Here is a 24,298-nt window from a genome sequence, read left to right on the forward strand (position 1 = left end):
CTGGGTCTTTATGGGTTAGGATGAACATTGTCCTTGCATGTAAATGTGTATTCACATGTGAATAACAGAGGAAGTATGCAACATACTGACAAACCATAACCACCTCTTACCAACAGGTATGACAACACAAAGCCTCATTTCTCCCTGTTTTGACATGGCTCAGCTGTGCAACATTCTGTGAAACTGTTGTAGCAATCACTGCCTGTAAATGGAGTTTGTAATATAATGTTTAAGGCTCAGTACTAGTCCAGGAAGAACTGTTTATTCGTAAATATCTGCAATCTCCATGGTAATTAAAAAAAAAAAAAAAGTGATTATTCTTGCTTTTTGTCCCATTTCAACATTGATCATGGATATTGAAACTGTTGAATCAACACTGATCACTGATTTTGAACATTTTTACGCATTTGGACATGTTATATATTTTTGGTAGATTTTTTTTTCATTCCTAACTGGTTTTATGTTATAGCACATTACTGTCTACTGTTTTCATGCAATTTTTAGTTCAACTTGCAATACAAATTAAGCCCTGTTTTCAGTACAGTCAGATATTAAATTGAAAATGAGAAAATCAACAGCTAAACATCTACACACACAAACATGTAATCCTGGAAATTAAAATATGGAGAAAATAATAGCATATTATTAAAAAATAACAAATCTAAAATGCCTGAAGAAGAAACTGAAGTGAGATTTTTCAGCAAATTCTTTCAGGTTGCTGTGCATGTGCAACTTAGATGTTCTGAGCAAAACAGGCAGCTCATAATACAATCATTTGAATATGAAGTGATTTATGGCCTGACAACCTAAGGCAGCTTATATTTTGTTTCTTTCTAATCTTCTTTTCACCTTCAATAAAACATCCAGAATAATTGTGACCTCAATTATGACACAAAAATGAAGATAATCTTAATAGAACATGATCTGTTCTTACTATTAAGTGTTTAACTGAGCCTTTTCCCCTCAGTCATTGTTCTGTTTTTTATTGATTTTGTAAGACTCTGGTTAAAAAACACTCAGAAACTGTGCTCACATTTGGAGAACTCACAAAAACACAATAGATTTACAGCTTTGCATCTCTGATTTTAGATGTTTTTTCTACAGGTCATAGTATATGCAGTGTTCATATAACAGAAACTGTAATTTACATTGATTCATCATGTATGCCTCTGTACCTGCAGCAGTTTGCAAATTTGCATCTAGTAGAATATAGGTCTGTGTACTGAAGTAGTTAAATTTTGACTTATGTATGTGTGATGATTTGTAAAAGAGGAGACAAAGTGTTGCAGAAAATTGGCTGGACCGAGCCCCTCACATTGTTTAGTTTTGGGGTGTAGTTATTAGAAGTTTATGGATTTTTGCCTTTCCATTTCACTAAATGTAGCAAGGAGAACCAGCCCAGGCATGGATTCACAGAGTTCATTGCTCATTGCATTTACTTTTGAGAGTAATTTTATTTTGATGGTGGAAAATCAACAAATAAATGAGAGTCAGAGTTTGCTCAGTCTTTCCAGATCTTCTCTGATGCTCTGCAGCAATGCATGAAGCTGAATTTGGTTATACTCTAGGTTTGGATGAAAAATTAACTCTGAGCTATGCTATAAACTGAGTTCTGAGACTGTATCTCGGTCAAAATAACTTTGAGGCAGAATCTCGAACTTAAAACAGTAAATGGAGCAGACAGGAATCTCACCAAAAATAATGGTCATATCCTGAGGGATTTGTCAAATATACTACAATATCATCTGCAAATAGACTGATTTTATTATAATGCAAATTGGTTTTAATGCCTAAAATACTGTTATTCTGTCTTACTGCTAAAGCAAGTTCTATGAAAAGTGCAAAACCCATTGGGCCTCTTTGCCTTGTTACTCTGCTTAAGTTGAATGTTATAGATATTTGTTATTACAGACGCCAGAAAGCATGATGCAGGTGTAAAAGGTTCTGTATCCTGTTATTTACACTTACAATAGCAGGATGTCTAATCCATGTATCTGGTTTGCTTTTATATAAATGGTTTCTTTTTCAATCTGTATGTTTTGAAAGAAAGAGTCTCTGATAAAACCAGTCTGATCTGGGTGGACAAGTGATGACATTACATGCTGCAGTTAAGTAATAACTGCCACTTCTCAGTAACTTGAAGATTGCCACTGTGCCATGTTTGGACGAAATCCAGTGTGCATACACCTATATATACTTCTGATTTTGTTATTTTGGTGTGTTCTTGATCATCTGCTGCTTCTGGCCAGTGACTGAATAACCAGCCATGATGCTGCAGGTGGCGGTGCTCAGCTTCCTCCTCTGCTCGGCCCACAGTTTTAGTGTAAAGGTAAGATGTTTCAGATTCAACAGATGCTGACATATTCACAGTCACAACTTTAAATAAAATGTTTTCTATACCTTGTGTTCTAACAGGTCTTAATTGATGGAAGTGATGAATCCTCTGGTATGAAAGCTTTTATTAAATCATACTGAAAATGAAGGTGTACATGCAGAAATATTTAAAAAATAATACTTCTTCTTCACAGGCAACACCATTGAGGATGATGAATTCACTGTCTCTGCACGTCTGGAGAAGGCTAATGCTAATCTTGGTATGTCCTTATACTGCTGACTGCCGGCAAATATAACATTGTGTAAAACTTTCCTGGCACATGTGTCTTTTTCTCCTAACATTTTTTATGTTTTTATCCTCCTTTCATGCTTGTATAATGTTGCAGGAAAGAACCTGGGCGACCCTGTAGTGATATTTGGTGACATCGCAGTGCCCTCAGGTCTGCAGAACGCTGACCCCTGCACAGCGCGAGGGTGCCTGTGGCCAAAAGCCCCCGATGGCAACGTGTACATACCGTTCCGCATCTCGCGACAGTTCTGTAAGTCCTACCACACTATTCAGATACAGATACATTTTATTGATCCACAGGGGGAAGTTCACTGCATTTCAATGAGTTACTTCCAATCACACACACAGAGCAAATAAAACATCCTTACTTTAACATTGTAGTTAATGACAGAAAGGAAAGGATGGTACACTGATGGTACATATGCAATCCTGCAACAGCTGCAAGTGTAACAATAAACTAAAATAATATGGATGGTTTTACAGTGCCAACTTTGGTCACATATCCTCTTATTAGTAACTAATGAAATAATTTATGATTTCAGAAAGTCCCAGATGATTTTTTTCAGTAAAATAAATGAAGCATTACTCCTCTTTCTGCATTACAAAAAAGTGTTGTAGCATTGCATGGACTTCAAAATACTTGGGCGAAAACAGTACTTTTCTAAATCTTTGAGTCACGTTCTTTTTTCTATTGTAACCTAACCAAAGCCTGGTGATGACATTGTTAGCACTTATACACAACACTATTTTACAGTCCCAACTGTGTATTGTGTCTGCAAGTTATGTGCATGTAAACTTTTTGAGAGTGATAATCAGTTAATAATAACCTCCTAAGACAACTTTATACAAAAAAAAAAAAAGAAAAGAAAACTGTCCACCACAAAGGACATTCCATAAAAATTTTAAAAACTGCGTCTGAAAAAACTGTTGCATCATGATGTTTCCAATATAGGCACTTATTTAATAAAAAACAAAAAAAGCTTGTACTTTGCTGACATGTCCTGGGTCTTAGGAGGATAATAATGGATTAGATTTCTATAGCGCTTTTCAAGCCCAAAGCGCTGTACGTTATTGATCCATTATTCATTCACTCTCATACTAAAGTATGTTTGTAGCCACAGCTGACAGAAGTGTGGCTGCCAATTTGCACCAAATGGCCCCTCTGACCACCACACTGGAAAAAAATCAAAATCTTACCAAGTGTATTTTTCCAGTTTCTTGTCAAAATGTCTCATCACACTTAAAATAATTCATAATCACCTAAAGAGTAACTTTTCAGTGAGATATAAGAACTTATTTTTAGACAATAGATCTTGAAAATCTTATTTCAAGAAATCTTACCAAGATAATTTTCACTTGTTCCATTTGCAGATTTTTTTGCTTGAATTAAACAAAAAAAACAAACAAACAAAAAATCTTGAATTAAGCAAAACCATATAGAATTAAGCAACAAAAAAATCTGCCAATGGAACAAGTGAAAATTATCTTGGTAGGATTTCTTGAAATAAGATTTTCAAGATCTATTGTCTAAAAATAAGTTCTTATATCTCACTGAAAAGTTACTCTTTAGGTGATTATGTCTGATTTTAAGTGCGATGAGATATTTTGTCTAGAAATAAGAAAAATACACTTGGTAAGATTTTGATTTTTTTCCAGTGCACTGAACATTTATACACCAATGTGAGTGACACTGGAGGCAAGGGGGGGTGAAGTGTCTTGCCCAAGGACACAATGGCACATGACTAGGACGGAGCGGGATTCTAATTGCCATCCCTTCAGTTATTGGACAACCCACTCTACCTCCTTTGCCATGGCCGCCCCTGATGTACAATAGACCTTTGTCAGAGGAGACATTTTAACTTATTGATGTAGAAAATAAATGTGTAATTTGTATAATTGAAAACAGTTGCATCCCATTTAGCTATACTAGTGATTTCTTCTATGTGAGTGAACAGCTAAATATTATAGTTGTTATGAAACACAGCATTCAGTTTTTCTATTTTCTATTTTCCTCTTCTGCTCAGTAATCTGTACCTGACTTCAGCTCTTTTCTGTTTTAGTTTAGTTATATAAATGTAAGATGGGAGTGGGATTTAAGATTTTTTCTTCTACCCACTCCTTTTTGAGCAGTACATATTGAATTTTATTTTGTTATTACTAGTGTACCTGGAAATTCCTACTTTGTCTTGATCACCTTTATTAGACTTAGACTTTATATGTCCCAGAAGGGAGATTTGTTTCTACATGACTGTATTTACAATTGTCACACAAACACACACATCGACATCAAATAGAAAAGAAAAACATACAGAAAAGGCAGACATATCACAAATATACTTAGTATATTGATTAATGTATTTACTCTGCCATTATTTCCTTGTATGCAAATTTTTTTTTTTTTTTTCTTCTGTTCAAAATAAATAAATGAATAGAATAAAATACAATAAAATAATTTTGTGTCTTAAGCCCGAAGACAGAGAGAGATCATCATTGAAGGTTTGCGTTCATTTGAGCGGACTACCTGCATCCGCTTCACACCTTTGGAAAGACAGAGGGACTTTGTGGACATCCAGTCTCGCTCAGGGTATGAACTTCCATATTTGCAAGAAAAAGTATGTGAACGCTTTGAAAGATTCTACATGAATTGTTGTCTGATCTGCATGGAGGGTATGAACCACAAATAGAACCCATTCATACCTAGTGGTAATGGATGACCTGAACACATTATCTGATCGTAGGTTTTATCCTTTATATGTTGCAACACCACATTGATGTTGTAAGATAAACAGGAAACAGGAATGACTGTAGAGAGGCACAAGGAGATGATCACTTTATGATACCCATGACCCCTCATATGTTGATTTTTAAATTTATATATTAAAGTTAGTAAGGTTAGTGTACTCTAGGTTAGTATTTGCATATGCATACTTTTGCTCACATGAAGTTTGTTTAGGACAGGGGTGTTAAACTCATTTTAGTACAGGGGCTACATACAGATAATTTGATCTCAAGTGGGTCAAACCAGTAAAATAATAGCATTATAACTCAGAAATAATGATGACTTTAAATTTTGCAAAAAACTGAAATAGCCCATAAAGACCCAGTGCTACTTATGTGGCAGTTCCAAAATAGTTTTTTTTCTCTATATTTAACATTTTTTAAGTGATTGGTCACCATTTATTATAATATTATTCTTTGTATTTTATGGGTTTTATGTGAAAATCAGGTATTTTCCTGTATTTAATTTACTGATCATGTCGATGTTCATAAAAGCTCAGATTAAAGTTGAGGGTTATTATATCCGGAACAGAGAAAACTTAAGAAAAAGTGACTTTTTTTTAGCGAAGATATCAATAACTGAACATAAAACAAGCGTCTCCATCCACTGTCATTGATCCAACTCCATGGGTTTTACTGGTGAATCAATGTTACAGAAGATGACGGTGTTTTTACGTTCACTACAGAGCCTCTGAACGTCCAAATGGGTCATATCTGATGACCATGAAAAGATGACAAACTGCATTTTATACAAATTATTTACATGTATTAATAGGATTAATGGTTCAGAAGTTATTAAGTAATTTAGATCAGCAGATGCTTTTAGTTGCTGGTGGCTGTTTGGGTCTTTATGGGTTAAATCATGAAAATCTTTACATTTACAAACTATCCTTTCACAAAAAATGTGACTAACCTGAAATTTCTTCTCAAAAACAAGTGCAAATTTAGTAAGATTATGCCTCAGTTTATCATTTATTATTATTTACATCTTCATTACAGATCGCAGTGGATCTACAAAGGCACTATACATTCAGTAATAGGCGTAATATTGTTCAAATTTTGGAGTTTGGAGTTGTCATTATCTATAGGTTATATTAGACTATATATGGCCCCTGAACTAAAATGAGTTTGACACTTGGGACCGCTAACATCTTCAGTATAATTTTTGCACTTTGCAAATTCATCCCACGGGCCAGAAATGAACCTTTACTTTGCTACTATGTTTGATACCACTGGTTCAGGAGTTTTGTGGTTTGTGACATTTTGACTCAGGTTAGTTTTTCTCTGAAAGTCCTTAAACTTACCCCTCAGCTTTTCAATGCCTCATTCTTAATTTTTCAATATTTTTGTGTATTTAAATTGGTATTAAATGCTCAATGTACCTTTAGTAGATACACTTGTGAACATTTTTAGAAACAATAATGAAGCATCCATTTCTCTGTTTCAGCTGTTTCTCATTCATCGGACGAAGGGGTCGTGGTCAGGTGGTGTCTCTGAATCGTCAGGGGTGTGTCTTTCTGGACACCATCCAACATGAGATGCTCCACGCTCTGGGTTTCCACCATGAGCAGAGTCGTTCGGACAGAGACGAGAATGTTCGCATCCTGTTTGAGAACATCAGACCTGGTGAAACAACGCAACCCTCACCAATTATTTAGAACAAACACAGATAATATCGCTACAGTATTTATCTATAATTCAAAAAAGAAAGATCAGAAATAACCAGTTTGTTTTTGTGTTGAAGTAGTATTTTTGCAGGAGGCTTTTTGACATGTTAAGGTAGAAAACGTGTGTAAATGGTGCATCCTATTTAGTTGTATCAGTTTCAGGCCTTAAAATTGTGTTTCACTGCTGAGTCCTTATTGCAAAACAGATTTGTTGAATATGTGTGTCTGAGATTGTATCCTCCTGACACCAGCTTTACTTCAAGTAAATTAATATACAGTGAATTAAACTTCTGTTTTTTGGAGTTTTGCAATATAATAATTCAGACTGAGGTGAAATGGCAAAAAAAAAAAAAGAAGAAGTAAAAGATATGAGACTCTTCAGAAAACCTTTGTGGCTGTAGCCCCAGATTATTTTATTAATAGAGAAAGAATTTTTATTTTTTTTTCAATTAGATGCATCCACTACCCTTGCATGTTATGACCAAAAACATGTTTTGGGAGGCTACAAGGACCTTGACCTTTGACCGCTGGCCACAAAAACTAATCAGTTCATCTCTGCACTTGTTCCATGTTTGAAGAAATTCTTGAATATTCACATTAAGCATTAAGCATTGACATACTTGACCTACATGAGGTAGCCTTGACCTTTGACCGTTGGCCACCAAAATATGTTCAATCCATCTTTAAGTCCATGTGAATATTTATGCCAAAGTAGACAAACTGTTCCTATGATATCATATTTTAAATCTAGAGGGACTGATATACACACAAACCTTCTTAAAGAGCTATGTCTGTGGATCCACCGGTGTCAGGAAATCTGGACCAGATGAATGAAAACACCCTAAAACTGATTTAAATGTGTGATCATCCCACAGGATTAGAGAACCAATTTGACAAGGTCCAAACAAACAATCTTGGCACCCCCTACGACTACAACTCCGTCATGCACTATGGAAGGTAAGATTTCAGCACTGAGTAAAACAGTATTTACACTTTCACAGCAGTGCAGTTTTGGGCCTGCTGTATGAATTTATTAGCACCTACTTAACCCATGAAGACCCAGTGCTACTTTTGTGGCGCCTCCCAAATAAAATTTTCTCTCTATATAAACTTTCTTAAGTGATTTATTGTCATTTATTACGATGTTGTACTCTGTATTTAGTATTTTTCTGTGTAAATCATGTATTTTTTTCCCTATATTTAATTTACTGATCATGCAGATTTCATGAAGACTCAAATCCAATGGTTATTGAAGAAGTGAAGAACAAGTGGCTTTTTCAGCAAAAATATAAATAACTGAATGCAAAAACAAATATGTCCATCCACTGTTATTTATCAAACTCCACGGGTTTTTTTGGTGAATCAGTGTTTTAGAAGATGATGGTGTTTCCATGTTCACTACAGAGCCTATGAACATCCAAGTGGGTCCTATCTGATGACCATGAAAAGATGACAAACCACATTTTATACCAATTATTTACATGGCTTGATAGGATTAGTGGATCAACAGGTATTAAACTGCTGACATCAGTAGATGGTTTAGGTTAAAGGTGGATGTTTGGGTCTTTATGGGTTAAGTTATTATGGTTAACACATGTGAACAATATTCTGTTAATTAGTACTCATTCACAAAAGTCCAAGACTCTTCCTTCCTCTATTTTACTTGTAGTTCTGGTTTTGGTTAATGAATTTTATTCAAGTTCCTATTGTAATTCCTGATCATTTTATTGTTGTTATCATCATTTTTTATTATTTGATCTCAGGTATATGGTAAATGATGTCTCTATCTCAGTATAATTTCAGGTTAAATAAAGGTTAACTTATATTATATGTCTGTGCTACAGGTTTGCCTTCTCAAAAAACAGGCAGCCAACGATCCTCCCCATCCCTGACCCGAGCGTCCCCATTGGGAGGGCAACCGAGATGAGTGCTAATGACATCCTCAGGGTGAACCGCCTTTACGCCTGCAGTACGTATCTGGAATGTTTGGATGTTGTGTAAAATGCAATAAAAACTGAAATCCACAGTTTGTAATGGGAATGATTAAAATATTAACAGTTGCGGAAAAAATTATTAGACCACCTATTCTTTTCTTCAATTTCTTATTCATCTTAATGCCTGGTACAACTAAAGGTACGTTTGTTTGGACAAATATAATGATAACAACAAAAATAGCTCATCAGAGTTTAATTTCAGAGCTGATATCTATCCATTTTCCATGTTTTCTTGATAATAACCAAAATCACTTCAGTTCTCACATCAATATCTATGGCATTGTACTGACAAAAACAGTGCTTTTAGGCATTCCGTGTTTTCTTTTCTGTCTGTTTTAGTCACATGATACACACAGGAGTTAGTACTTGATTGCATAACCATTGTTTCTGATGACTTTTGATAGTCCAGTCATTTTTTCTGCAACTGTATGTCTGGTTTACAACAGAACTGTGAAGAAAATGCATCTTTTTTTTTTTTTTTTTTTTTTTTTTAACTTAGTTTTTATTAGATTTAGTTTTTTATCAGTACAATTCAAAGTATACATTTAAATGCAGTTCAATACATTTCTTTTCCTTTCTCTCAGCTGTATTTGTATTTATACAAACCTCCATAGGTGATATAGTACGGACATTAAAGAAAATAGTAACAATCACAGCAAATAAATAGACAATGTCCACTCCAGAATATAAAGTTATAGGTATAATTCCTAGTCAGAAGCAGGATGACAGCATTTTGATGAACAACAGGAGGGTTTGCATCACAAATAACTATTATTATTCCAGCAATAAAGGTAGCATAGGCTCCCATATTTTAGTAAAGGTGGCTGAAAATGCAGCTTTAATGATTTTTTTGGTCTTTTTGAATTAATTTTAGATTCAACATCCTCTAACCATCACCCGAAACCCGTGCAAAGGACTGTTTTCTGGGAGAAATAAAAGTAAGTAGGAAACAGCGTCAGCAACGTTACATGTAGTTGGACCCTTCTGTGCATTTATTACTTTTATTCACTTATCCATAATACTCTATACATACTGTATAATGTGTATATAAGTGCGGGCACATGTTCTTGTCATACTTTAACTGCTTCCTTTTATTTTCCAACAGCAAACAAAGTGAAATGAGGCAGATTCTTGCAGCTTGATATGCAAACTCAGAACATGTGCTTGGAGTGAAATGCAGCTTTTGTGTTGTGGCAAAAACAAATTCATAGTAAAAGGCAAAGCAAGCATCTTAAAAATACATTCATGCAAACTGCAACTGGAATAAAAATGCTCAGAAGCAACAGTAACGTTATGTGTTTTGTCATTTCTTTGGGTTCATGATGCTGTCTGATGAATAACCACAGGTGCCTGAACATTATCACTGTGGCACAAACTGTACTGATATGACCTTTTTCTCTTTGAATTCCCTGTACGCACAGAATTTCCACCCACACTCCCCCTGATACTTCAAAGTGAACATATATAGGGGTGGGAAAAATGACATATGAGAGAAATGTATGTAGTTGTGTGTATTGGAATATATTAATTTGACATTTTCTTATGAGGTTGAAATTAGGTTTAGTTAAAGAAGCTTAAATAGTAATAGAAAAATAAAAAACTCTACGTGTAGAATTTATTGACATCATTATCATAGATAGATAGATAGATAGATGTAGTGATAAAAGTGATACTGATTCTGAATTTGAGGCTGAATATATTATAAATAAGGCTGTGTAGAGGGGGAAGTTCGTCCACAAATGTCGAAATGTCCCTGAAAAAGAAAGAAACCACTGAAATACACGTTCCCAGACAGTTGTACTAGTGTGTGAATATGACACAATATGAAGCACTTCAAGTTTCGTCAAAGTAGAAAAGCATTATATAACTGCATGTCTCTTATGTATCTATGATTAGTTTGCTTGGATTCTCTAGATTTTTGTTATTTTTCTAAGTGCAGAACTGAAAAAATGCATGTCCTGTATATTGTCACCTGCATATTTAGAAAAATCTGTAAAAAAAAAAAAAAAAAAAAAAAAAAAAAAAATCACTGAGGGAATTATTGTAGGAAGGTGACAATATTTGTTTACATATCCAACTATATATTTTTTAATTATTTATTTACGTTCTTTCTTACTTACTTACTTAAATTATGCTTTTCTGTTTTCATGTTGTATACCTGTTGTGAAGCACATTGAGTCTGCCTTGTGCATGAAATGTGCTCTGGAAATAAAGCTGAATTGAACTGAATAATTGTAACTCCTTATAATAATTGGAATAATTGAAACTCCTGCAGTTTGCATCAAAAGAACACATTACAGTGTACAATTATGGCTAATTAAAAATAAAAGTACATACAAGAGGAGGTTTTTTTTTTTTTTCCATGAAAACCTTTGGGAATTGCTTCACAGTAGAAAAAAGAGCAGCACTGATAAGACCTTTTTCTCTTTGAATTCCTTGTATGTACAGAATTTTCACCCACACTCCCCCTGATACTTCTAAGTGAACATGTATAGGAGTGGGGAAAATGACGTGAGAGAAATGTATGTAATTGTGTGTATTGGAATATGTTAATTTGACATTTTCTTATGAAGTTGAAATTAGCTTTAGTTAAAGAAGCTTAAATAGTAATAGAAAAAAAAAAAAACCCTCTACATGTAGAATTTATTGACATCATTATCATAGATAGATAGATGTAGTGATTAAAGTGATACTGATTCTGAATTTGAGGCTGAATATATTATAAATAAGGTTGTGTAGAGGGAGAAGTTCGTCCACACATGTCGAAATGTCCCTGAAAAAGAAAGAAACCACTGAAATACACGTTCCCAGACAGTTGTACTAGTGTGTGAATATGACACAATGTGAAGCACTTCAAGTTTCGTCAAAGTAGAAAAGCATTATATAACTGCATGTCTCTTATGTATCTATGATTAGTTTGCTTGGATTCTCTAGATTTTTGTTATTTTTTCTAAGTGCAGAACTGAAAAAATGCATGTCCTGTATATTGTCACCTGCATATTTAGAAAAATCTGTAAAAAAAAAAAAAAAAAAAAAAAAAATCACTGAGGGAATTATTGTAGGAAGGTGACAATATTTGTTTACATATCCAACTATATATTTTTTTAATTATTTATTTACTTTCTTTCTTACTTACTTACTTAAATTATGCTTTTCTGTTTTCATGTTGTATACCTGTTGTGAAGCACATTGAGTCTGCCTTGTGCATGAAATGTGCTCTGGAAATAAAGCTGAATTGAACTGAATAATTGTAACTCCTTATAATAATTGGAATAATTGAAACTCCTGCAGTTTGCATCAAAAGAACACATTACAGTGTACAATTATGGCTAATTAAAAATAAAAGTACATACAAGAGGAGGTTTTTTTTTTTTTCCATGAAAACCTTTGGGAATTGCTTCACAGTAGAAAAAAGAGCAGCACTGATAAGACCTTTTTCTCTTTGAATTCCTTGTATGTACAGAATTTTCACCCACACTCCCCCTGATACTTCTAAGTGAACATGTATAGGAGTGGGGAAAATGACGTGAGAGAAATGTATGTAATTGTGTGTATTGGAATATGTTAATTTGACATTTTCTTATGAAGTTGAAATTAGCTTTAGTTAAAGAAGCTTAAATAGTAATAGAAAAAAAAAAAACCTCTACATGTAGAATTTATTGACATCATTATCATAGATAGATAGATGTAGTGATTAAAGTGATACTGATTCTGAATTTGAGGCTGAATATATTATAAATAAGGCTGTGTAGAGGGAGAAGTTCGTCCACACATGTCGAAATGTCCCTTAAAAAGAAAGAAACCACTGAAATACACATTCCCAGACAGTTGTACTAGTGTGTGAATATGACACAATGTGAAGCACTTCAAGTTTCGTCAAAGTAGAAAAGCATTATATAACTGCATGTCTCTTATGTATCTATGATTAGTTTGCTTGGATTCTCTAGATTTTTGTTATTTTTTCTAAGTGCATGTCCTGTATATTGTCACCTGCATATTTAGAAAAATCTGTAAAAAAAAAAAAAAAAAAATCACTGAGGGAATTATTGTAGGAAGGTGACAATATTTGTTTACATATCCAACTATATATTTTTTTTAATTATTTATTTACTTTCTTACTTACTTACTTACTTAAATTATGCTTTTCTGTTTTCATGTTGTATACCTGTTGTGAAGCACATTAAGTCTGCCTTGTGCATGAAATGTGCTCTGGAAATAAAGCTGAATTGAACTGAATAATTGTAACTCCTAATTATAATTGGAATAATTGAAACTCCTGCAGTTTGCATACAAAGAACACATTACAGTGTACAATTATGGCTAATTAAAAATAAAAGTACATACAAGAGGAGGTTATATTTTTTTCCATGAAAACCTTTGGGAACTGCTTCACAGCAGAAAAAAAGAGCAGCACTGATAAGACCTTTTTCTCTTTGAATTCCTTGAATGTACAGAATTTCCACCCACACTCCCCCTGATACTTCTAAGCGAACATATATAGGGGTGGGAAAAATGACATATGAGAGAAATGTATGTAATTGTGTGTATTGGAATATGTTAATTTGACATTTTCTTGTCAAGTTGAAATTAGCTTTAGTTAAAGAAGCTTAAATAGTGATAGAAAAAAAAAAAAAAAACTCTACGTGTAGAATTTATTGACATCATTATCATAGATAGATAGATGTAGTGATAAAAGTGATACTGATTCTGAATTTGATGCTGAATATATTAAAAATAAGGCTGTGTAGAGGGGGAAGTTCGTCCACACATGTCGAAATGTCCCTGAAAAAAAGAAAGAAACCACTGAAATACATGTTCCCAGACAGTTGTACTAGTGTGTGAATATGACACAATGTGAAGCACTTTGACTTCCATCAGAGTAGAAAAGTATTATATAACTGCATGTCCATTTATGTATCCATGGTTAGTTTGCTTGGATTCTTTACATTTTTCTTATTTGTTCTAATATCATCACATGTGATTTCTGAAAAATCTGAAAAAATCACTAAGGCAGTTATTTTAGGAGGGTGACAATATTTGTGCACATACCGTTGTGGCTAATTAAAAATAAAAGTACATAAAAGATGAGGTTACCTGTATTTCCATGAAAACTTTTGGGAATTGCTTCACAGTAGAAAAAAAAAGAGCGGCTAATGGCAACTTATAAAATTTTGATCATTCTTCTACTGGTGTGCAGAGTTTTCATCCCCCTTGAATGCATTTTTTTCACTTTTAATAAGAAAGAGACTTTTATATAATTTAAGACACTTGTATTTCCATTTTCTCAAACTATAATTCCACTCCACTACATCTCAGATTCAAATGTTAAACCTTTTAAGCCACATTTTTCTGACAAGCTTTGGCTACCTGTCAGAATATAATATGAGTTTATAACTTTTTAAAACTCTTTAAACTCCTCTTGGATTTGCTGGATAATGCATTGTCACAAAGCTGAAAAAAGGCCTGTTTTTCTGAGCTCATTCATGAATTTATACATACAAAATTAAAAAAAAATTATTAGACCATCAAAAGTCATCAAAAACAATGGTTATGCAATCCAGTACTAACTCCTGTGTGTATCATGTGACTAAAACAGACAGAAAAGAAAACATGGAATGCCTAAAAGCACTGTTTTTGTCCGTACAATGCCATAGATATTGATGTAAGAACTGAAGTGATTTTGGTTATTATCAAGAAAACATGGAAAATGGATAGATATCAGCTCTGAAATTAAACTACTATGAGCTATTTTTGTTGTTATCATCATATTTGTCCAAACAACTGTACCTTTAGTTGTACCAGGCATTAAAATGAACAAGAAATGGAAGAAAACAAGAGTGAGCTAATGTTTTTTCCCGTGACTGTATATTATACATATAGTGCTAGTTTTATAGTCACAGTAATCGTATTACTGAGCTGATCTACTTCTCTGTCCAACAAATTTCATCATATTGTTGATCTCACATACATGTTACTTACATATGATGACAGAAAACCACAGACTGCCTAGAACCACATGGTACAAAACAATGACCAAGTCTTACACAGACTATTTTAAGCAATAACTGCCACTTCTCTCCGTTCCATATATGGATGAAATACAGTCTTCAGTCCAACTATATATATGCTTCTGATCGCCTTATTTTGTATGTTCTCGTGAGACCGCTGCTCTTTTCCAAATCCCGTCATGTTGCTCTGGGTGACGGCGCTCAGCTTCTTCCTCTGCTCAGCCCACAGCTTCAGTGTCAAGGTAAGATGTTTCAGACTCACACGGATGAGCGCACAATGATTCTGTCAGACATTATTACACATATTCACAGGCACAACTTAACACTAAGTACACTACAAACAAAAAATTAAGGATATTTTAAATTTTTGGGCTATTGTTTTCAGTTGGGATTCTTGCACAGCGCTTTTTACTTTTTTGTGTGCAAATTGAATTAAAACACATTTTTTTAATGACCAGACATAGTTTTATTTCCAAATGACAAAAATGACAAAAAAAGACAAAGGAAAAAAAAAAAAACCTTTTTGTTTGTAGTGTATGTTTTCTACACCATTTTTCCTCAAAGACCTTCTTTATTTATTTATTTATTTATTTATTTATTTATTTCAAACATGCAAAGAAACAAAATAAAACAAAACAAAACAAAATAAGACAAAAACAAAATAACATTTAAATGTACACAATCGATTTTCAAAGTCTTTACCTCAAATATTTGTAAATATTTGGTTTGATTTATCACTCTACCTTTCAGTCTATTTGCCAAATAAATAGAAAAAGCAAAACTAGAACAGATTTTAGAAAAATGCAAAAATATGTCATGTCTCTATATCCATCCATTTGTTAAAAAGATGTTCTACACTGTTTCTTCTTACAGGCCTCGCTTGACAGGAATGAAGAATCCTCTGGTATGAACATATTTCATAGTTTTAACTGCATTAACCCATAAAGACCCAGAACTAATTTTATGGCAGTTCCCAAATGAATTTTCCCTCTATTTTTTAACATTTATTAAGTGATTTATCAGGGTTTTTTTTTCTAATATTATGCTCTGTATTTTGTATTTTTAAGTGAAAATCAGGTATTTTCCTATAATTAACTCACTGATCATATAGATGTGAATAAAGCTCAGACTAAAGTTAAGGGTTAATATATCAAAAATAGAGAAAACAGAAGAAAAAGTGACCATTTCAGTAAAATATATAATTAACTGAACATAAATCAAGTGTCTCCATCCACTGTCACTGGGTTTTACTGGTGAATCAGTGTTGTTCACTACGGACCTTCTGAATGTCCAAATGGGTCATATCTGATGACCATGAAAAGATGACAAACTGTATTTTACAACAATTATTTACATGTATTGATAGGATTAATGGAACAACAAGTATTAAACACTTTAGATCAGTAGATGATTTTGGTCGCCTGTGGATGTTTGGGTCTTTATGGGTTAAATACAGTATTAAAGTATGCATAAGAACAATCTGTCTCTCCTCCACAGGAAACACCATAGAGGATGATGACTTCAGTATCTCTACATTGTTAGAGAAGGCCAATGCCAATGTCGGTATGTCATCCCTACACTACAAGTTCAGTAATTCAGTAGTCAGGTCAACAGTTGGTAGATCTTGTATCGTGCAAAATGAAAATACACATATTTCTTAAACACATATGTACATATCCTCCTGAGACCCAGTAATGCATTTTTGTCCCCTGTATGGGACATGAGTTTCACAGTTTTACTTACAAAAACAAAACAAACAAACAAACAAAAGAATGCTGTCTACTGCAAAGGACATTCAAAAAAAAAAACAACCCTAAAAAATGTATCTGGAAAAACTGTCGCATAATACTGTTTCCAATCAAGGCATACAGTATATTTAACCCTTTATCAGACAAGTGACTATTTTTAGTAATTTCCGCAAACATTAAATACGGGGCCAATCCTGTGCCTCAGTGAGGTTAAGTTGCGTGTTGGTTTTTATAACACTATACAGTGACTCAGAAAGATTTAATAGAAATTTTGAAGCTGTAAACAGTGAATATGAGTGGTTTTTTTCCATTTATGACCTGATAACAGTTGTTTTATTGCATATGTTTACTTTTTAGCAAGTGCTGCTTGGATGTTTAATGGCAAGAAGAGGTAGATGACGATGTCCAATAATACACTAAGGTTGAAATTTGGATTTTCAGAGTATTTCAGTGACTGCCCTAGAAAGAGTTAATGTAAAAAAGTTAAACATTCTTTTAATTTAGACAGTTGAAGTCTTAGGTTTAATCTTATTAGTAATCAGTAGTTAATGTTTTAAGATAGGCCTCCTTTGCTTTTAGGATAGTATGGGTTGGTTGTTACATCTTGGTCAGCATACCAAGCTGATATATTTATGAACAGAGGACTTAAGTTTTCCCTTAGACACACTTTTAAATACACATCCCCACATAGGATTGTCAATCACAGGAGATAAGATGTTAACGCACGAAACTTTTACTTTCCTGGGTCTCAGGGGGATATTCTGTGTAGAATGCAGGCTGTACAACCACTCATTTTCATGTTGCAGGAAAGAACTTGGACGACCCTCTGGTGATGTTTGGAGACATTGCAATGCCTTCAGGTCTGCAGAACGCTGACCCCTGCACAGCACGAGGCTGCCTGTGGCCCAAAGCCTCCGATGGCAATGTGTATGTGCCGTACCGCATCTCTAACCAGTACTGTGAGTCCACCCACCCATTCACTGAGTTACTTCAGTCACAAATAACCCCTTCTGTCCTCTGCTGTGGTGGATAAGGCCGGCCAGTACAATGTGATGAGTATAAAATGTTGCTTCTTTGCCACCACTTTGAGACTGATCAGCATCTAAAAAGACTCCTGACAGTGTAAATCCAGTGTGACATTTATATTTATAACACCATATTTTTCTGTGCCTTTAGCTCAGATAACAGCAATTCTGCCTTTGCTATCATTTCATGTAGTCAGTTGTTGAATGCTAACATTAGCTGGTGTCTAGCTGTGGTTAACAGGTCAAACAGGCTTTTACTTTGAAATACGGCTCATTGTTATTGGATTTGGATTGGATTGGAACTTTACGAGCCAAGAAAGTGTCAGTTTGTGGTAAAATTGTTGAAGTACCTGACTGTAAATACAAAGACTACATATTATGGAGGTGAAACTATCATAATGATCTGTTCAGAGTGGCTGAACATGTCTCTTTCATCCAGGGAGTGGGGGGTGCTAGCTTCAACGGCACCCTGTACAAGAACCCCCCCCACCCTTACCACAAATGTGTTTTCAGTAGGTGATGTCCTCCACATACAGCCACCCCCCCACCCCCACATTTTCGGGATAGGTTGAGAAACACTGCATTACACAATAGAAAATCATTTCACACAGTATTTTATTCATTATTATTTTGGGGCGTGTGGCTGCCCCCCCAGCAATGCTGCCTTGTGCGGACACACATAATGCACTTGCCAGAAACCACCAGTGCTTTCACCTCCTTCAGCCTTAGGCTCACTTCTCAGCCTCCAGCCGAAAATGACATTCCCAAAACGAATGGTGTATATTTCATAAACAACAGCATTTTTATCAGTAAATTTGGGTTAAAAAGAAAGGTAATACCTCTGAAATCGATGCAGAATCATTAACATATGTACTGGTTCATGGTAAATGCAGCAAAAAATATATAATTTTCAGCTCCACCATAACAAAAATAAATACAATAAATCATGGCTTAGTGAGGATGCTCATGATGGTTAATATCTAAAGGTCAATACATTTTCACCTCAAAGATTAAAAATAATAATAGAACGTCCAAAGCCAATGGATGTTATGGTGTTGATGATGTATCATGTGTGATGAAAGATGTGGTACATTGAGCTGTTGAACACAAAACTTGACATTTCTTAACTCTCTTTGCCACAAACTGTGACTTCCTTATCTTCTGAAATTATCTTGTAAATTGACAAACATATGTGTGGGTAGTGGCACAAACAGGATCAAAAAATGATTTGTTTCTCACCACTGCCTGTTCAGACTTTTCTCTGAAGTTGAGTCCCTTCAGCTCTCTTGAGACCTCATTAATCTATTATTATTATTTTTTAAAATAAAGCCCAAAATGAGAGAAACAGAATCATCCAAGGCCTGCGTTCATTTGCCCAGTCTACCTGCATCCGCTTCACCCCTTTGAACAGACAGAGGGACTTTGTGGACATCCAGTCTCGCTCAGGGTATGAACTTTTATATCTGAAAAAGAAAAAGTATGTGAACCCTTTGAAAGACTCTACATGAACTGTCATCTGACCTGCATCTGAGTCAGTAGTTCTGTCACACACAACACATGTTTTTATCATCAATACATGAAGAAAACCATGGATTTTCACAGGGTTCATCCTACTTTTTCATTCTACTGTATATGTAAGTATGACCTTTACTTTAATGCAAATGTTTATTTGCTTTAAACTTTTTTTTTGTTTTTAGCTGTTTCTCATTTGTCGGGCGTAGAGGAAATGGCCAGGTGGTGTCTCTGAGTCGTCAGGGCTGTGTTTTCCAGTCCATCATCCAACATGAGCTGCTTCATGCTCTGGGTTTCAATCATGAGCAGACTCGATCGGACCGGGACCAGAACGTTCGCATCCTGCTGCAGAATGTCATTCCTGGTAATGCAACACAGTCCTCACCAACCATTTGGAAAAGCCATATAGATGATTACAAGTGAAGCTCTTCTAATCCTCTGGTTATGGATGTCAGTATTTATCTACAATCAGAAAGAGATTAAATAAATAAATTACTGGCATTACATAAATGTCAGATGTTGTGCAGTCAATATTTAGTCTAAATATGTTGTTGTTGTTTTTTTTTTTTTCTTTTTCAAATCTCTAAACTTATGGAAAATATGTGATCGCCCCACAGGGCAGGAACACAACTTCAGAAGGATCCGAACAAGGAATCTTGGCACTCCCTACGACTACAACTCTGTCATGCACTATGGAAGGTAATATGTCAGTAATTAATAAAATAATAATTATTCTTTCAAAGCAGCACTGTACAGATAGACATTAGCTCTATTAACTGCTAAATGCTCCATTACGCAGCAAGTAAATGACCAGTTAGTGACCATCTTACATCATCGTCTAGCTTTCTTTCATGGACCCCAATAGAATGAGCTCAAATTATTGTGGGATGTTGCAGACATGGACTGTTGTTACTGCTCTTGGACAGTCTAGTTTTATTTCTTGTGCAGCCTGAAGGAGCTAGAGAGGACCAGTCAATTTTTTATCCTTATATAGTATTGTAATACTTGGTTTTATGCTTTTATTGCCTTGTCATGTTTCTGGTCTGGTCTCGACTGGGTCTTGAAGTATCTGACTCTAGAAACATTACTAGTTGTAAGCTGATCTGGGTTCAGATGGTTTTGGCTCCATCACTATCCCCCATGCCATGTGGTTTTAATTTTTAGTTTCACAATGTTCTATTTTTTTTTTTTTACCTGTGGACTCATGGGACTCAATTACCATTTCGTGTTGTTTTAATATTTAATCACTTTCATTGTTTTAATTAGATTAGATTAGATTAGATTAGATTTAACCTTTATTGATCCTTTGGGCAGAGCCCTCAGGAAATTGAGGTTCCAAAAGCAGCACAACACCAAATATACGCACAAGAAATACCACAACAAAAAAGCATTTAAAAAAGGCAAAACAATAATTATAAAAAAGTATTTAAAAAAAACAGTAGTGAAAAAATTGCAATTGTACATTGGAAAGTACAAGTAGAAACAATTGGCAAGGTAATAATAATAATAATAATAATAATAATAATAATAATAATAATAATAATAATAATAATTAGCTTATTATGTTATAAAATAATATAGTATGCACAAAATGTATATGTATATAGTTTAATAATCACAGAATAAAAGTACTAGTAGAGACACGTGGCAGTGTAATTAATTACCTTCTAACATTTTGTCCATGCTCTTAATAACAATTTCTTCAGTATGTCCTTCTTTTTGTCCTCATATGTAAAAATACTGCAATCAAGATTTATCAGAACTTAAGTTGCGTTACGTGTGCACTGCAGGTTTGCCTTCTCAAGGAACAGGCAGCCGACCATCATCCCCATCCCTAACCCCAACGTAGCCATCGGGAGGGCGACCCAGATGAGTCCTACTGACATCCTCAGGGTGAACCGCCTTTATGCCTGCAGTATGTATCTTTATATATTGTACTTGTATTACCCATACATTATATCCTCACTGGTTTAAATGTCCCCTCTTCCTTCTACTACTTATTTTAACACTGTACTGATCTCTCTTTCCTGTCTCTCTGATTTAGTTTTATTTTAGTGTATTTTATTTAACAGGGATCATGTACAAAAACATTAATCTCACTTATACCAGATTTAGCTGCAGGCCTGTTTCCATCTGCTGCTGAAAAAAACACACTAACTAGTAGGTTTGCAACAGAACTGTGACGAAGAAAAAAAATTACATATTTGTCTGTTTGAATTCATTTCAGATTCAACATCCTCTAAACGTCACCTGAAACCCACGCAAACTGATATTTTTTTGAAGAAATAAGAGTAAGCTGAACACGACATCAGCAACGTGGATTACATGTAGCAGTACCCAGTTATTCCTTATTGTCTGTACTAAACATACACAAAACTGTACATAATGAGCACATAAATAGTGATGCATGACCACTTGTTCATCTCATATTTTAACCGTTTCCCTTTATTTTCCTACAGGAAATGAAGTGAAATGAGGCAGATTCTTGCAGATCTACACGCAAGTGCTTGGAGTGAAAAGCAGAACTTCATTTATTGCAGCTTTTGTGTTTTGACAAAAATGAATAAAAACTCAAAACAAAGCAGTCATCTTAAACATACTTATATGCAAACAGCAGCTTGAATAAAAATGCTCAGAAGCAACAGTAATATTATGCGTTTTGTCATTTCTTTGGGTGCATAATAAACACCCACCCAGGTGACTGAACATTATCACCGAGGCACAGACTGTACTGATAAAACCTTTTTTTCTCTGAATGCTCTGTATGTACAGAATTTCCACCCACACTCCCCCTGTCACATATACAGGGTGTGAAAATTGTCACATGTGGACAAAATACTGTTCAGTATTTTTGGATGAAAGGGGATAATTATGCACAGTGGATTATGTTAATTTGACATTATCTTTTAACTCATAAAGACCCAAACATCCACTAGTGATCACAATCATTTACTGATATAAAAAGTTAAATACCTGTTGATCCATTAATTATATCAATCTATGTCAATAATTGGAGTAAAATACAGTTTGTCATCTTTTCATGGTCATCAGATATGACCCATCTGGATGTTCAGAGGCTCCGTCTTAAACGTGGAAACACCGTCATCTTCTACAACATTGATTCACCAGTAAAACCCATGGAGTTGGATTTCTCCCATAGTAAGTCTACAGAGCCTCCTCGTGGACAAACTGAGTCCTACATCATCATTACACTGTCGATAGTAGTGATGGGACTTTTGTCTCTTTGAAGGGAGCCATTCAATCAGGAGCCATTCACTGAAAAGAGCCGTTCAAAAGACTGGCTCTTTTATGCTTTTTGCACTATTTTGAAACACCAACGTTTTAATGACTAACTAGGCTACATGTGATGATTGACATTACATTTTAAAGGTGTTTAATTGGCGCGGCAGTAAATATTATCTTACCGTAAAAAAGAATAGTTAGTTCAAATGTGTGACATGAGAGGTGACATTAGGAAAATGCTGGAATTTGTCCAAAAACATCACGGTACATTATGTGGACTAGTCTGTAGCCTAAAAAGGAAAAAGAAAATAAAACATTTTCTTATGAAATAACATTGTATTCTCCTCAAAACAAGAACAATAAATGTGTGTAAACATACGGAAAAAAGTGCACAAAACACAACAGTGATTAATCACTGCAGTTACTGAAATACCTGAACTATAGTGCAATTCTCAGAACAAGAACAGTATGTTGGTAAATTGACAGGCAATCGGACACTCTCTCCTTAAAAAAACAAAACAAAACAAGAACGGCTCTTTACAAAGACTTAGTTCCCATCGTTCATTTCAAAGAGCCGTTCAAAAGATTCCATTCGTTTGTGAACGTCATATCACTAGTCGATAGCACATTCTAAAACACTATCAGCACAGCTAGTGGTTTGTTTGCCTTAACTAACCAGGGTTTTCCAGATACTGACAGAAAGAAGGATGATTTTCAGGTTATTACTAGCTGCTACTTTCCTCTTTTCTTTGTGTCCCTCAATGAGTTCCAGAACTAAACCTGAATAAAAAAGAACAAATATGAATTATCTAGCATTTGTCTGGTGTTTGGACAATATCTGATATGATGTCTATTCTGTGATAACTGTATGTGGACAAACTAGTTACATGTAACACACAAATAAACTCAAAAGTGCTCTGTCCACGATATGTACACAATGTGTGTGACGCAGAACGTAGAGCGCCACCCCTGGGTGAAACGCCTGGTTTTTAGTGAGTCCCCTGCCTGCACAGCCATCCAAAGTATTCTGTTTACTGCCCTTGACTTCCACGTGACTTTGAACTCCAACTGGACCGTACTGCGCATTGTTAACTACATCCTGGTCTGCAGATGTCAGTAACTGGCCAGTAATTGTTGGTCTTTAATTATAGTTACTCTGGCATATTGATAACCCAGTGGAATTGACTTTGCATGTATTTGGTCATTTAAACATGTAGTTTCTTATGTTTATCGCCATGTAAGTTGGCGCAACTTAAAGTAGCTTCACATGTAGTGAGCTACTTCTGCGGTGTTTGTGTAACTTAGCTTGCTACATTTAACTGGATGGTAGCTTTTGCGTAGTGAAGCTTCATTTATGGCAGAGTAACTGGTAGCTTAGCTCATTACATTTTCCAAGTAGCTTGCCCATGTCGTGGAAATTTACCGTTCAACTGATAACCCACACAAAGAAAAAGGGAGAAAGTTAGAGTTAAAATAATAAATGCATTTATTGAGAAATCAATCACAGACAAAGCTCTGTAAATGAAGTCTGATTAAACAAGAGAAAACTAAAGATTATATAGAACCAAATCCAACCCCCTCAAACTATGATGTCATTCCTTACGTACATCGTACCACCCCATACTACTCCTTCTCTGCTCCGTGAAGAGGTCATGATGACCGTGAAGAGGTCATGATGACCTCTTCACTCTAACCTTGCT

The 24,298-nt window shown here is 34.8% G+C and overlaps 2 protein-coding genes across 2 annotated transcripts; both read left to right on the top strand.

The window, feature by feature from the left end:
- The first annotated feature begins 2,142 nt into the window (after positions 1–2,142).
- LOC115415991 (low choriolytic enzyme-like) lies at positions 2,143–10,345 on the top strand. The gene is made up of 10 exons (XM_030129679.1): positions 2,143–2,329; positions 2,416–2,446; positions 2,529–2,594; positions 2,721–2,873; positions 5,090–5,207; positions 6,849–7,027; positions 7,944–8,025; positions 8,913–9,037; positions 9,937–10,000; positions 10,168–10,345. The coding sequence occupies exons 1-9, from the start codon at positions 2,267–2,269 to the stop codon at positions 9,996–9,998; spliced, it is 879 nt and encodes a 292-aa protein (XP_029985539.1). The 5' UTR covers positions 2,143–2,266; the 3' UTR covers positions 9,999–10,000; positions 10,168–10,345.
- Positions 10,346–15,147: 4,802 nt separating this feature from the next.
- On the top strand, positions 15,148–21,925 carry LOC115415985 (low choriolytic enzyme-like). Its single transcript, XM_030129665.1, has 10 exons — positions 15,148–15,312; positions 15,944–15,974; positions 16,568–16,633; positions 17,625–17,777; positions 19,173–19,290; positions 19,541–19,719; positions 19,973–20,054; positions 21,146–21,270; positions 21,583–21,646; positions 21,815–21,925. Exons 1-9 carry the CDS (start codon positions 15,250–15,252, stop codon positions 21,642–21,644), a joined length of 879 nt encoding a protein of 292 aa, XP_029985525.1. The 5' UTR covers positions 15,148–15,249; the 3' UTR covers positions 21,645–21,646; positions 21,815–21,925.
- Positions 21,926–24,298: the final 2,373 nt, after the last annotated feature.

Source organism: Sphaeramia orbicularis, chromosome 3 (genome assembly GCF_902148855.1).
Source record: "Sphaeramia orbicularis chromosome 3, fSphaOr1.1, whole genome shotgun sequence".
NCBI lineage: Eukaryota > Metazoa > Chordata > Actinopteri > Kurtiformes > Apogonidae > Sphaeramia > Sphaeramia orbicularis.